The sequence below is a fragment of the Lipotes vexillifer genome, unplaced genomic scaffold, assembly GCF_000442215.2.
Source record: "Lipotes vexillifer unplaced genomic scaffold, Lipotes_vexillifer_v1.1 scaffold931, whole genome shotgun sequence".
Taxonomy (NCBI): domain Eukaryota; kingdom Metazoa; phylum Chordata; class Mammalia; order Artiodactyla; family Lipotidae; genus Lipotes; species Lipotes vexillifer.
The window spans coordinates 1,599,508-1,615,800 of record NW_006788845.1 but is presented as its reverse complement, the minus strand read 5'-3'; the positions used below and the strand labels follow the sequence as shown (position 1 = coordinate 1,615,800).

The window sequence follows — 16,293 nt, the reverse complement described above, 5'->3', positions numbered from 1 at the left end:
GGAAAGAGTTCCCCCAAATGCTATGTCTATTGACAGTTTTTTACACACATTTCAAGCAAGTTCAGCCAGACTTTGCAGACACTCACAACAGCCAGATGGTCTTATATCCCCAGAACTGATAATAACCCCAGAACTGATAATCTGGATCTGAAGGTCTTTAAATGCTTCCATGATCTGAATCTAGACCATATTTTGAGCCCGTTTCCTCTGTAATCCACGTAAGGGACTATAGCCGGCTCACCTAGATTCTTCCTTAACACCTGGCATGGATTATCAAAGCCACTTAGAATCTGCCTTCCATCTGTACTTTTCTATGGACTGTGAGGGAGACGTTGATTTTTCCAGATCACTTTCTTGTATGTAGGGCCAGAGCTGAAAATGTGTCTCTCTCCGGGAAGCATGAGAGCTCTGAAATTTCTTGTTGGTGCCTTTGCTTCAAAAGCAGAAGCCTGATGGATTGCTCTGATTGTGCCGGAGGGCCATTCCCTGGCACGCGGCATATTTACCACCACACTCCACTAAACAGTCCCCGAAGGACCTTCCATTGCTGAAGGGAGGGAGGCAGTTGGAGGCATTTTTTAAAAGTTTTAAAATAAAATAGAAGGATAAATAGGCTTGAAGCTATTCTATTCCACATGGGTGGCAATAACCACCAGCTGTCACCGGGAAATAGCAGATGTAATTGATAAAGCAATGCAAAACTCTTGTGGATCCGTCATCAATAAAGTTAACACCCAAAAAGTCAATGAAAGGGTTCAAAGTAGAACTGGAGAAGCTCCCCAGGTCCTCCAATAATTAAATCACTGAACTACACACAAGCATAATTTCTTAATGCAGATTAAAGAGGAGGGTCAGCTGGGCAACTTGCTTTGCTGGGTGAGGCTGGGGCACCATATGGTGCTGAGGAAACCGTCATCAGCTGAGGTGGCAGTGGTGTATGGCGGAGGAAGCGGGACAAGGGGCCGGCAGAAGACAGACCATCATTATTGTGAAGGAAACGCAGGATATAACATTTATCCATAATAAGGAAAGAATGAAATTTCTACCCAGATGGAGCAGGGAATGGATGGTAATATTATTCATTACCACAGTTTAGCATTAAATGTACAACATCTCCTCTAATTTATTGATGGACTGTTTAAGACGGGTGTTAACCTGTTTGTCTTGTATTATAATTGAATTCAGTCTCTAGGCTACAGAAATTTAAGAAGTTCATCCTTTCTCAATCAATATGCTCTCCTTCAGTGACCCATTTCAAGACAGCTTCATAAAAAGTAATGTATTTTGTTTTAATAAATTTAAACACTATGACAGCTGCTCAATTTTTATCGGGTGTTTTTTTTTTCCTTCAGATGTCTCTTTGCTGCCAAGTGAAGCCATGCTCACAATCAATAGTAATTGATTAATCAGCATCCCCTTTGAACAAAGGTGCTAATCAGTTTTTGATTAGTTCATCAAACCAGATGCAAAGGCAGCCTGGCCCCAGCCTGACAGATCATCAGGGTTCTACTTGACTTATGGCTCCCTCGCAATATACAACGGCAGCGTTCCTGGACAGGGGAGGGGAGGGGGACAATGTAATTATGAATTTCACCAAATTATTATGAACACAAACAGTTGTTGGCTTATCACTCCCGACTCAGGGGTGATTGATAGAGCTGCAGCAAGGCTGCCTCTGACTTGGTGCAGAGCCGAGAGACCTGGAGTATTCCTTCCTTGATGATGCTCTGGGAAGGGATAAGGGCTGATTTCGTCCCATTTTCCTAAAGAGGAGAAAAATGACTCCTGCATATGAGTGATCCTGTCTGGCTGATATGCTGAGAGGGATCAGGGCCAAGGAGAAGTTGGTTCCGTCTTAGGATCCTTGAGAAGATACAACTGCCACTGTGTCAGAGGGCCGTTTTATTTAGGGTCAGGATCGGAACTGAGGAGTCAGTCTTCTTACACTCAGCATGATATTCTAAGCCGGGAGAAGGACTCATTTGCTCTTATTTCCAAAAAGAAATCAAGCTAACGTTTTTGAAACTTCTCTAAATATACCACAAACAAGAGGCAAAAAACAAAACAAAACAGTCCTTTGATGGCCAGCTATGTTTCTAATCTGTTTATTTATCTATCTAAACTCCTTGGGGTTTGGAATTCATTTATTCGCCCAACAAGTGTCAGTTGCGTGCTTATGATACGACAGGTGTACAGCAGTGAACAAAACCAATATGGCCTCCTGGAGCTTCCACTCTGTGGGAAAATCCATCAGCCAGGTTCAAACTGGGACATGCTGCATAGCAGAAAAATAAAGGCGTCCCTGAGGTTTGACAGATGCACAGAGGAGGCAATAAATCTATCGCTTGTGAAAGATAGTGGTACCATCTTATTCTCTCACTGGGTAAGACCTGTAGTTAAAGCTGCACCTTAGCAACCAGCTATTCAGGGGAGCTGCAGTGAAATCTCTTCAAGAAGGGCAACATGGAACCCTTGTTTCCAAAAGGCTGGAGTCAGCATCTACAGTCCTCTGCCTTGGTTTCTCCTGATGAGGAAGGGCCCTTCCTTATTGACTTATGAAGAAGCAACTGATCAAAATGTTTCAAAAGCTGCAGCTGGTTGGCAGTGAAGTCCCACAACATCATGGGAGCTCATATAATTGTTTAGCTCTGACCATTTTAAATCTCCTTCCCCTCCTTTTTAGGATATGCTTCTTATTTTGGATTAGTAACACCTAAATCCTGGAATCAAGCATGAAACCTACTTTTGCAAGAGCTCAGTGTGCTGTGAAAAAGGTCTGAGGTGGATAATTAGTTTGCATCATGGTGTGTGACAAAACAATTGCCCCCCCCTTCCTTCCTTCCCCTCCCCTCCCCCTCCTTCTAAGATTAACTATGACCTGGCTTTTCTAGTCTATTCCACAGAAGGAGATGGTCAATATGAGGGTTTTTTTTTTTAAAATAAAGATCTTGTCTCATAATCCAACATCCTTAAATAGCTTTGAAATAAAACAAATTTCTCATGAACCATTATATGCCTAGAACATAAAAATTATTTTAAGCCACTGAACAGAGTGGCTTTGGTGCAATCCCAAAGATGATTCCACCTGGAGGTCATTATTGACCTGGAGGTCTTTACAGGGGTCAGCCCCCAATCTGAAATATACACACAATATACAATCTGAAAATACACAGGGAAGAGGGGTGGGGGGAGGAAGAAAGTGTTAATAAAAATCTGTTTTTTTCTTGAGTCTTAAAATCCACAATTGCGAATTGACTGCTCAGCGATCCAAATGGCCGTGTTGTGGAAGTGGATGGAGGGCCCACAGGTTGGACACTGCAGAGCCTTTTACCTAATGACTAGCCCTTACCTGAGAGGTCCTCACTGTCCAGTTCTTCTGCGGAATTGGGCAACTGAGTAAGGCCTTACAAGTAAAAACAAATCGTTTTTCTTTTCATTCCTCAAGGGACATAAACAAAACACTTAAGAACTGAGGATGAATTTCTTAAAAAAAACATGAGCCAAATCTCTTGCCATCTCTCCCTCTTTTATGGATAGCTTGAATGTATTAACCCATAAGTACGTTTCTCCAATCATTTCATTTTGTTATAGATACACAATTGAGGCAGAAAGATTCCTCAGTCTCCACTTTCAAAGCACATGAAACATGAAGGTGAATGTTTCAAATCACTCATTCATAACAGCATGCAGAAAGAAAAAAATAAAGCCTGATTGTTAGCTATTGATGTTCTCTGATAGATCTCTTAAATACAAATACATTTAGATGTTACATACTGATGTATGTAAGTTTTAGTTCACATTTTACTGTAAATTGAAATCTTTGGGCAAGAATGACAAACACAGTTCATTATCAATTGATGATGATCTTGGATCATCTATTTCAAAATGGTATGGCATCTGCTAACTGCAGTTTGCCTTCATCAGAAAATCTGATTTGCAAAACGATTTTTTTTTCCAAAAAGAGAATTTCAAAAATCAGTGGTATTCCTGAAAAAATGAAACCCTCAAAGCTGAAAAAGCAGTTAGGTCAGGAGATAATCAAGTGGAGCTTGAAATGCCTGTATCCGAGTTAGCACCAGTGTTGGCCAGCTGGGATGGCTCTCGGCTAGCTCTGCGTGGAAGGAAAAGAGGTGAAGGGGAAAGCAGATAAACCATGGGGGGCTCAGTTAGGAGATGGCCTCCCTTTCCTCTTCCTGTATTTGCAGGCTGCTCCTTTAATGAAGTTAAAAACACCACAAAGTCTTGTCTGGTTTGTGCAGACCTCCAGGTCTTCTCATTTGCACAACAATTGGCTAATCCTTCTCTGATGAGATTTGTCACTTTTAAAGATACTTGTGGACCTATTAAACAGGAATGAGGGGCATGCCTTGTTTCTTTGTTCATCTTTCCCTTCTCTTATAGCCAAGCGCAAAATATAAGCTCAGTAAGTATTTGCTGAATTAGTGATTTGGGAGTAATGCTTAGTGAACTACCAACTAAAACAAATGCTCTGGAAACAAGCAATGTCAAACTGACCGCACTATTCAGAAGCTCCCAAATCAACAGAAACACTTAATGTAGAAATGGACAGTAAAAGCTTGGATTTTGTGAGTTGTTTTATAAAGAAGCCAAATGAATATTGATAGCTAGGTTGGTGCTGTGAAAGAAAGCGTCATACCAGCTCTTGAAGAATTTCCATCATGACCCTTGCCAATATTCAATGGCACGTGCCAATTAAAAATGGGATGATTTGAAGTCCATGGATGTTCCCAAACTATGGATTTAGGCAACTATGGGAAAGCAATGAGTAATGCAATAAATTATAGAGGCAACTGAGTAGGGATGTTATCCATTGGTTCTGAAATCTGATTGGTTGAAAGTGTTCCTATTTCTAATTGGCTTTATTCATTGTATAAAGACTGATGAATACAATTATTTGAATAATTGTTACAAATGGGCAACATAAAGTTCTCCTCTGTAGTTAATTATGAATTTGCAGTTCTCAGGAGGCTAATCCCTCACTTCTACGTGGCCCAATGAATATCAAAGCATGCTACATACATGCTTGGCACCCACTGAACCATATTAAACGAGGATGTTTCAAGTAGGCAGCTTTACTGTTGAAGGCTTGTTTCCCTGGGGAGGGCATTAGAAAGCTAATTTTAAAAAATAAAGACAAATATGTTTATGAAATATCATTGATATGCAAAGTTTCCCATTAAAAAGCGACAGACAGTTTATACACACCTCATTAAAGATGAAACTGTCATTTTTAATGGCATAAACTTTAAAATATACCAAATCCTCTGGAATCTACAGCTCAGATTATACCTGAAAGTGGGAAGCCATCTAGGTTAGTGGCGTTAAATTTGTTTTTGCACTACTATTGTATTTTATGAATCTATAGTGCTCCGCCATAGTTGGATAATTTCAAAATAAATATAATTAGGAAGAGTTTACTGAAGCACTGAGCGTACAAGCAAAATTTACCTCCTAAAATTGCTTTGACTTAGGTAGTTTTCTTTCGTGATAAAAATTATACAGCTCTCATTTTTCTCAAAGAAAAAGATGCATTTTGTGAGGCAGAGAATAGTCTTCAAAAGGCAACTCCACCATTTAACAATAAGTGGGAACTTACTTCTGGGTTTTTCTCTTGAACTTTTCACATCATCCGCTCAAGCCCTTCCTGGTCACTTCAATTAAAATGTATTCAACACATTTCTTTAAACTTTGTTAAACAAATGAAAGTTTACTTTTGGTCCATATGGGATTTTCTTTTGAGCAATTAATAAAATCCTAAGGTGCAAACATGATAATTTAATACACGCACGAGAATCGTCTCTTCCGCAGACGTGATTTTTGCTCCTTCGCGATGCTTTCAGTCACGTGCTGCACGTGCCCTAAGCCTCCTCAGACAGTGCTTCCGCTGTTGGTATCGTTACTTCTCCTTTCCAGCAGAAATCGCTGGCTTCTAAAAATGGTATGTATGGCCTAGCAATTTTAAACCAGGTTAAGGAAAACCTCAAAACTTAGAAACAGCAAGAAATCCTAGAGTTAGTTAAATTCAAGGTCAAGGTCAAGTAAAATCTAAATGCTTGGGGCTCAATTCGTCAGGGTTTTTCCTTTTTTTTTTTTTTTCCCTGAAAATTTTAAAACAGAATGATCAAATAAAACCTCTAGGAAACAAAAACTTCCCACTGGCCCTAGTATCATTCCCATTATGAAAAAATAGGCGATGGTCTCTCTCTTACCTAAGCAGCATATGTCTGATCACTTGGCCATATTATGGAATCTGTTACTTCCATCACCAGCCATAAGAGTTCAGATGCCCCGGCAGTTTTAATCTAAATGCTCAGTCAGTCATCCTGTTCTTCCTGCTTTGTCAGCTTTTGTGGAGAGTTTTTCCCTTGGTCCCATTAGCAGAAATTTGGTTCACGCCGTTAAACAGTAGCACATTGTTTCCAAACTGCATATCAAGGCTGAAACACAATCTTCAGGTCCTGCAGCCATTCGTAAACCTCTTTAGCTTTGTTCTTGAGTAGAACATACAATGTCTGCAGAGTCCCTTGACTGAATGACAGCCTTCGAATGCCATTGTTGTGTACTCATACAGAGAGATGTGCAGAGGGGTGCATACACAGATGGTGGACATAGAGGTTGTAATAATGCGCACTGCTGGCTATTTTTCTTTAAAACGGACTTCAGAATTTCCCCACAATTGAATAGAAAGATAAGAAATTTCATGTGCTTTTAGAATTCCATCACGGCTTGCACGACTTATAAAGTAAGTCAGGGAAAGGGAGATCCATGGGGTAGTTGCCTAAGGGCAGAGGTCTAGGGGATAAGCATGTATCTAGCACAGGCCAAACATTTTGAAACCAAAACTGAAAGTGAAAAATTATGTCAGAGGGGTTCCCAGTTTGAGTCTTACTACAATTGCATAGTAAATTAAAAACTAGTTAATAACTCATTTGGGATTATAAATTCATGAGATCATCAGCTTCTAATGTACCAAGAGGTAGAAAGCAAAAGGACGGGGTAGACTTGAAAATAATGAAATAGCGGTGGGGCAGAGAGGGGGGAGAGACAGAGAAAGAGAAAGACAGAGAGAGAGAGAGAGAGAGAGAGAGAGAGAAAGACAGAGAGAGAGAGAACCCCAAACCCAGAGGAAGCCAGCTGACTACAGTGCAGCAAAAGCACAAGCACTATTCCAGACCATGGGCATGCTGTCACCCAAAACCTCACACGAGGGAGGTGGGTGGGGGAAGGGAGAGGGGACACACAGGGCAGAAAAAGAACAAGGCACAAGACACTTACAGAGAAGCGCCCCACATTGGAACAAACAAATAAAAACCATCACACGCACCCACACATCAATAATCATAGGAACGAGCACACCATCCGTGCTTAACGTCACTCATGCATTTCTGCCATAAATTTCAGACCATGTGGTACCAGGATTTGGCAGTGTTTTTTGCATTTCTCAACATGCACACATAACACAGGATTCTTCCTGTCCAGGCCTTAAGGATGAGCTCCAAAAACACAAATGCTCAAGATCTTTCTTCAAAGATCCCTTCCATCACCCTAGTCTAGGAATCCCACTCTTACACTCACATTTATTTTTACTGTACTATCAATTATATCCTTAAAGACACATTGTGGCTGACTGTTGTTTGTTTTCTTTTTGGAGAAAATCCATTTGCTTTTGAATCATGCCCATGCACTTCTAACCTCCCAATACATGCTTATTCTAATCAGATATTGGTAAGAACAAAAGGTCAACATACATAAACAACTGATATACTTCATACATACTCTAGCAACACAAGCTTGAATAAAATATTTTAATGAGTCTTCAAAGGGAAAACATTTTGTAAAATTATTTTTTTTTCCTTTTTAGAAAAGAAAAGAGAAGTATGGAAAGAAATCCAGTATGAAAACTTTTAAGACCAGTACAATGGTCACAACTGGCTGACCCAGTACGTCTTGTCATTTAAGTTGCCAAGTTATCAAACCGCAACATTTTTCTAGGCCCAGATCTCCAACATGAGCATCTCAAGATTATTCTCAAATGAATCTAAGTCACATGGTTGTTATACGGAAGAAGCTGGGTTTTACCCATAAGTCACTTGAATAAAGTCAGTTCTATATCCTCATCTCCTTGGAAACGTCGTCCCCTGCTTTGTAACTCCAATCATATTCTATTGCCTTTTCTATCCTGACAACTGACCTGGAAGACTTTCTCCCCCTGTTAAGTAAAATTCTAGATATTACTTTGGCTTTCATTAAAGCTTTTTGCTGTGGGCTGGAGAGTATGCTGCTGAAAAGAGGGGTCAGGTCCCTTTGGGAGGATGCTGTGAGGGTTTTAGACAAGTTGGAGCATGTATCTATAAATGCATTTTACAGGAATCAACCTGGGTTATCACTTCTCTCTACCTGCTAAGGAATCATATATTATATATGATGATCATATATTATATATATATATATATATACACACACACACACATATATATTATACTATTATATATACCATATTATACTATATACTATACTATACTATACTATTTATACTATACTATACTATATACTATATATACTATATTATACTATATATATATATATATATATATATATATATATAAAATACTATTCTTACTTCCTTTTTTTCTCCCCTAATTTCTTGGCTGTAGGTATACTTCTCATTCACTGCTGGTCAATAACATCCTACTGAGACATTGCTGGCTTGAACACTATCCCTGAACTAGTAAGACAGTGGTTGTTTCTCACAGTACACAGGCATCTCTGTTTCCTGTCACACGAATGCTAGAGTCCTATTCCAAGTGTCTTTTTATTATACAACAAAAAGAGATCACCTTCAGTTTCTTTCTCCATAGAGAAATACATGTTCAAATACCAGTATCCTAAGATCAGGACTGGCTCCCTAAATTAATTTCTCATTTTTCAGCTCAGGGGACATATTGTTTTTTCTGTTATTTTTTTTTTTTTTAATTTTTTTTTCTGTGGTACGTGGGCCTCTCACTGTCGTGGCCTCTCCCATTGCGGAGCACAGGCTCCAGACGCGCAGGCCCAGCGGCCATGGCTCACGGGCCCAGCCGCTCCGCGGCATGTGGGATCCTCCCGGACCGGGGCACGAACCCGCATCCCCTGCGTCGACAGGCGGACTCTCAACCACTGCGCCACCAGGGAAACCCAGGGGGACATATGTTCTACCTTGAATACCCCACCCAACTCCAAGACCTACAACTATTAGAGTCATATAACTACACAAATGTTACTGAAGGGACCTAGGAAACAGAAGCCTGGAGTCTTGAGATAAATGATCAGTATCTCTTCAAAGATCTCACAGAATTCAGGAAACTTATGATTACATTTGACCCTGGAGTTAATTATAGAAAGCTCAGAACTTAAAGCATCTTAAAAAGAATAGAACAAAAATCTCTTGAACTACATTAAAATAGCCTTAAAGCTCTGAGAATAATCGATAAAAGTCAGGAAGTGCTCAGTTAATGATGAAACCTACAAATAACTGAGCTTAATGGAGTGCAGTGTCTGAGATGCAGTGAGCACCATGGGGCATTACCTTGGAAAGTGGAAGTTTTTTACCTAATTGATTTCTCATGATTGTTGGTGTATCTGGCCCTTTAACTAATTTTATGAACTTTTCCCTTTGTGCCAGTGACAGGGAGGGCAGGGGGAGGTGGGTTAGGGTGGGGAGGGATACTGCCCCATACCCAGGTTTGTTTTGCTTTCTCAGAATTTCTCATCAGAAGGTCCAAATATGGGGGTGGTCAGCCAAGCATAAAGGCCTGACCTTCAAGGACAGCTCACACAGCATAGGTTTTGCTCAGAGATTTCTAACTGGTTAAGTCCTGTTTAAGAAGGTCAGTCGTGCTAGGAAGAACTGTTTCTCTAAAAGTTGAATGAACACCATAGGGTTGGCTGATCACCTCTTGTCATTTAACTGATAGATTTCAATCCTGCACAATGTGCAAAGCGATGTAAGTAGGCCCTTTACCAAATAATTCCCTTGAAATCAGTTATTAAAATTCAGCCCATTTTTAACTAACATATCTTTCTCCAAAGCACAATATCGCCAGGGTGAGATGTGAGCTAAGTAATAAAGTAATATACAGATGAAACATGATTCTCATTTTCTGATTGGAGATATATAGAAAAGTGAATGGACCTATTCCAACCTAGGAAGTCAGTGGAGAAATTCGGAAAAGGATTTCCTGATGCCCCCTGCTGAGCTTTATTTATTCGGTTTTTATCAGCTTTTGGCTAACATCATGACGAGTTTTTTTTTTTTTTTTAGTATTTTGCCTACAAGGTACCCACACACAAATGATTTTTTTTTAAGTCCCAGTTAATGCTGTTGAAATGTACATATGGTATCATTCTTGTTTGGAGATGTTTCCCGCCAAATGGTAGCATAAACTTTTATGCACACATGGAGATTAAGGGTGAACCTGAAAGAGGCTGTGGAGGTAAATATGATAATTAAAGAAGAACAATGTTCTTCCTCATCCCTACGTCATGAATTTAAACAGGAATCTTCTGCCCTGACCTGTCCTTCAGTCTCGACTACTAAGTGACATAAATGAGTCCTCTTCAAAATGTACCTAAGATTCTAGCCTATGAACGAAGAAAGTAACTGGGCCTTTAATTCAGATGCTATGATTTTTAGGCAAATATTAGGGTTTTTTTGGAGTCCCTTATATTTCAATGTCTGGCGGCATTATAGAATTACGGGCTACGTGCAGCTAAAACTCCTGCAGCCCAGCCAGCCGACAGGGAGGCCTCATCTCAGATTGCAACCATTGAACACTGAACTCACAACAGAAATGACAAGACTCGACATCCTTTCAAGCCTCACAAATTAGAGTACATTTATGAGGTCGGTCTGCTCGGAACACAGTTTCCCTTGAAGACTACATTTCTCTTTTTCCCAGGCTTGCCTTGCCGCTCAGCAGTGCTGAGGAGGTAGATAAACAGTAATGTGGTACCAACCGTGGACTGCTGGTTCTGTCGTCGCCGTGGTGTCTACAGACGGGAACAGAGGATTGGAGGAAGGGAAGAAACAGGAGGAACGGCATGCAAAAAAAGGGAAAATGGAAAAAAAATGGAACAGATAATATATGAGCAAGCTTTCAAAGAACATCGCGTGACAAGCAATAATAAATGAAAAGCCAAAAGCATTTGAAGTGAGTTGCACTGTTTTAAGACATGCCTTCAGCTCAAAGCTGCGAGCCAGTGAGGAAAACAGTAGATTCTTTGGTTCTGGGGGTCTTGCCAGGATACATCTACTTGCTAGTCAATAGTCAGGGGAACATGCAAAGTGATGAGAAACACCAGTGCAAACTCAGTGACTGGTAGACGGCTCTGAACGCACCAAGGCTCAGGACTGTGACAGAAAAGCTCAGTCGGGAGGCTGGCTGAACAACAGATTCATACATTCAAACATTGCCTTTGTTTTTTTTTTTTTTTTTTCGGTACACGGGCCTCTCACTGCTGTGGCCTCTCCCGTTGTGGAGCACAGGCTCCGGACGCGCAGGCTCAGCGGCCATGGCTCACAGGCCCAGCCACTCCGCGGCATGTGGGATCCTCCCAGACCGGGGCACGAACCCGTGTCCCCTGCATCTGCAGGCGGACTCTCAACCACTGCGCCACCAGGGAAGCCCCCATTGCCTTTGTTTCAACCCAACCCACCCAGGCACTCAGGCTTTACGACTGCCAATCAGGCATCGCTGAATCAATTGCACATTTAGGATCCTCTTATGGCTCATGCGCAGATGCCTGTAGATGAATATACGGGTTCAAGTTTTCCATCCAGTGTGTTATTTCAGCAGGGTTCAGCTGGAAAGTTCAATTAACTGGGAGGCCAGGGGAATTAACATGTTAAAGGTTTTCAGATTAGTTTCTACACACACACACACACACACACACACACACACACACACACTCATACTCACCACTCAGCCATCCTCCACTCTGCGGATCTTACTATGTTACAATCTAAGGGCAAGAAGTCTTGCATGGAAAACACCCAAGTCCACATAATTTGCCAAATGCCGCTTCTCATCATGTGACATTCCAAAAATTAAAGCATCCAGCCGTCCCTCTGCTCACGATCCAGAACCACATTCACTGCTGTGAGCTGCCAGGAGTCCTGCCTTCAGGGTGAATCAGGAGATGGCACGTGAGGTTTTTTCACTGCCAGATGCACTTGTTATGGAAGAAACCGTGGTTTGTCTCTTCTTCTATTCCTAATGCCGTTCAAGTTTTCTCCTTCTACCAGGCTTCGAAACCAGGCCTGCTATACCGGCTCCTCTTCACAGGAAATTCCTCAGGGGGCTCCAGAAATTTTCTTTTTCTTTTTGGCTAGAGGGGAAGTGGGATAAATACCTAACAAAATGCACGGCAACATTCCTCTCCCAGAGTCGTTTTAATACCCCTCTTCTAGCCAACGTCATTCCAGTGTCAACCCATCTGGCTGGGTTTTAATTTTCAGTTCTACCTTCTCAAGGTGTCTCCCTCCACGATCCCTTTCTGGCCAGAAAGGAGTGGAGACACTCACACATGAGCTGGTCATGTCGAGCTGTAGTGGGATTCTGGGTTGACACTGCAAGTAGTTACCTGTCCTTTTTTATCATGCAGCTATTTAGCTGGTAATTATTTTCATGAGTTCTGGAGACACCAAAAGACTCTTTTGGACTTGACATAGGCAATGTTTAAATGCACCAGAATGCCAAATGTAACATTTTCTTTTGGTCCAACGAGCCTGGTGCTTCTGATTTATAAATATGACACATGAATTCACACCAGTGTTCCCCTTCAATTCCCCTTTCCTCAGAACCCTAGACCATCCAAAAATCAGAGCCCTCCTAAGGAGCCAGAATTAACCAGAAGTCCGAGAGGCCACTACAGCTTAATATAACTTATAGCTGAGTTTCTGAAGAACAGATGAAGGAAAGAAAAACATAAAATAAACCACACCAGAACGCAATACTTACTTACAAGTCTGTATGCATGAAAAAGCAGTTAAAAAACAATACCGAAAATTGTTCAGATGAAACATCTCTACATCAGATGCTCATGACACGTCTGACACGTCTCCTTACTTGAAACATTCAAGTCAAGTGTTAGTTTGAGGTGCTTTCAATTGCAGGGGCAAAATCAAATGCACATTTGTACAGAAACACTTATATGAAAGTTAATATATTTTATGGCTAGACACTGGCTTCTTTCCAAAATTAATTTAAAAAAACCAATAAACATTTTGGCTCGTTATTTTTGTAGCAGCACTTCTAATATGCTTTATTTTCACCAGGTAAATCATTAGTAATAAAATGAAAGAAGGGGTTGGAGTAAAATCTAAGGGTCCTCAAAAATAATGTCTTAGCATTAACTGACGACTGCCCAATTTACTGTCTGCCTACATCACAACATCATGTCAGCTTTATGACGAAATCAAACTAAGGGAAGCTGGGTGTACACTTCCCTGTGGGTACCAGAGAATAAATGATGGGAAGTTCACAGTGCAGCCTGCCTCCCCATTCTGGGGATGGGAAATCCATCAATTGCGCCCAACGGGGAAGAGAAAGGGATGTTGAGAAGGAAAACACACGGTTCTAAAACAGTGAAAAGCAAACACATGTTCAAGTCAAACAACACAGTTACTGCAGCTGGGAATGGCAAAACCAGGGATCAGCAATGGAGTGGCAGAGGGCAGCAGACACACAGGCTTGGCTACAAAGTTGAGACCGAGATTGAGGGTGGATGGGGGAGTCGCTGATTCCATTTCTCTAAGAGCATCTGGTGTGGTATCTGAACAGAGGCTATTTCAAGTAAAGAATGAAAAAAAAAAAAAATCTTTAGATGTGACTTTGTGCTCCCCGCAGGAGAGCACTGTGACAGAATCTAATTCTCCTTCATAATTGCATTACGACGTCATGCAGAAACCACAGACACCCTGGCTCTGAAGTGAGTGCGGCTCTGTGTAGTAGGATTTATTAAGGTATCTTAATCAGGAGACTGGAGAGATGTGCTAGCCCACCCCTGTGAATCAACTTGTGGGGTCACTACATTGTTTGATAACATTCTAAGTGTACAGGAAAAATGCAAACAGTAACTTTCCAGTAGAAGATAAGGTAGGCTCTAATTAACTTGAAAAATGAGAGTGCCTAATTGCCCTAACAGAGGCTGTTTCAAACTTCATTCTGCGGCTGCCTTTAAAAAATAATCTTTGCGCTAGGCCTAGGAGAAAAATAGTTCACAGAAAGTTGAGCTGGACTTACGGTGGTGTAGGGTTATGAAATTAAAAAAGCCTCTTTGAGCTACTGTCTCTTTTAATTTTAATTACAATGAGGGAGAAATTTATTGTACATTTATTTTATATGGTCAAGAAAAAGCAATCCCACGTTCCTGCAAACCCAGTAAGTGTGTATGGTCTTAATAGTCACTCTCTAGCTGTTTTATGAGTATAATTAAACAAGGTATCCAAGGGCAGGGCCTGCACTGCTATTTGAAAGATGAACATTTCACTGAATATCGACTTTCAGTCTCCCAGCCATACAAACAGTTTATGGGACCCTACCTTGAATACATTAAACATCACCTATATTTCACAGTGGCAGTATCACACATTTTCAAAATCAAAAGGCTCAGACAACGTGTCAGATTAGAGACACCATCCATTTAACCAAGTAGCAAAAAAAAACCCAAAACCAAAAACAACAACAAAAAAACCGCATGCGAGGCAGCTGGGCAACGTTTAGCTGAAACAGTCATGTGTAAGCTCCACTGTGGCACATTCTAATCCTTTCATATGGATTCTCTCCAACTTAGAATTGTTCATTGAGTGTGACAGACTGGGGGTTTAAAACTAATCCATAAATTAGTCCGTGGTCTCAAACACAACGGGTGCCATAAATGAAAATGAAAATCCAGGAACAAAATTAAATTCACAACCTTAAATACTTTTTCTTCTCCAACTGCTCTATGGTACTCCTGCTTTATAATGCCCAGATTCACTGCAAGGCTGCATTTGGGGGGAAGGGGGGAGGGTATGAGTGGGGTGTACATTAAAAAATGCATAGGGTAATAACCCAGAGAACCCAATCTGCTCGAAAGCAGAGCTTAATTGTCAAGAATTTAAATTCTGCCATTTTGATTGTCATAAGCTTAAATGAAAGCATACTAAGCAGTCCAGACATATTTTAATACACTTTCCCTCGGTTTATTTTCTTAACTAAAGTCAATAAGGAGCCAATGGGTTTTCTTAATTGAATTCCCCTTCAGTTTGTGTTATGGAGCTGCTTTAAAGCTAGACGCTAGGGTAGGCAAGGAATTCCCCTGACGGTTTTATTCTCACGATGGTGCTGTGCTGGCCAATATATATTAAGTATAGTTCCCTCTTTTTCTTTCTTCTTGACATATTTGAAATCTATTGAAAGCAAACATACCTGCTGGAAAATTAAACTTTGAAATTTATTTTCTACTGGTTTCCTGGTTAATTTTCTTTCCATCTATGTTCAGCTTTAATTAAACTCCCATTGCTCAGGGATGGGAGAAATGGATAGGAACGGAACTGAAGCTAAAAGGCCCGAATAAGAGACCCATAAGAAAGCTTTCTTCTGTCTTCCCGTCATCTCCCCTTTGAGTGAAGAGACTGTGTGCCACAGAACAGCAGGAAGGGGGGTAGGTTGTGTTTTTTTTTTCTTTTCGGTTAATTTCAAGTTTTGTTAAAAGCTTCTTCAGAATTGTTCACAAGTGCCACTGTGCCCCTGAGATCTTTTCATTTGCAAACCAGATGTTCTCAAAATAATAATAACAATAACCACCAGTACCGCGGTTTCATTTAACAAGGAAAACAATTCCTATCCTATGTGGTGTCAGTGCGGGAGGAGGGACAGAGAGGGGTGAGGCACCGGTGAGGGGAGGAAAAGAGAGGGATGCAGGAGGGTGATGGTGGGGACAGGGGAGCAGCTCTAGAATTAGTAGTTTATATACATCTCCTAGAGGGCTGGGTCCTTCCCACCAAGTCCTTTATTTCCCACCACTGAGATAGCTCCAACTTTCTAATCCTAAGAAACCTGTATTTATGAGATTACTCTTTTGCACTGTTGTGCATGAATCTTTAGTATGAAAACATGCCAATTCCCTCTCCCTTGGATTATTTTTCAACAAGGAACATAGAGCATGGAAATGATAGAAGCATTAGGAAAAAAAAAAGTCTCACTGACTTCCCATCTCTCATTCCTTTTTTGAAAAAATGCAGAATCAGGT

General features: G+C 40.9%; 1 protein-coding gene across 7 annotated transcripts in view; it reads right to left on the bottom strand.

Moving 5' to 3' along the window:
• Positions 1-16,293, bottom strand: part of CADM1 (cell adhesion molecule 1) — a 343,095-nt gene that overhangs the window by 18,331 nt on the left and 308,471 nt on the right. For 2 of the 7 annotated variants that reach the window (XM_007461861.1, XM_007461858.1), the window contains 2 exons: positions 11,017-11,049; positions 3,350-3,403 (listed from right to left, as the gene is read on the bottom strand). The exons of 3 other annotated variants lie outside the window; for them this stretch is intronic. In XM_007461861.1, coding sequence (XP_007461923.1) covers positions 3,350-3,403; positions 11,017-11,049 — 87 coding nt within the window. The remainder of the gene's footprint in view (positions 1-3,349; positions 3,404-11,016; positions 11,050-16,293) is intronic. 2 more of the 7 variants (XM_007461859.1, XM_007461862.1) reach the window with 1 other exon arrangement.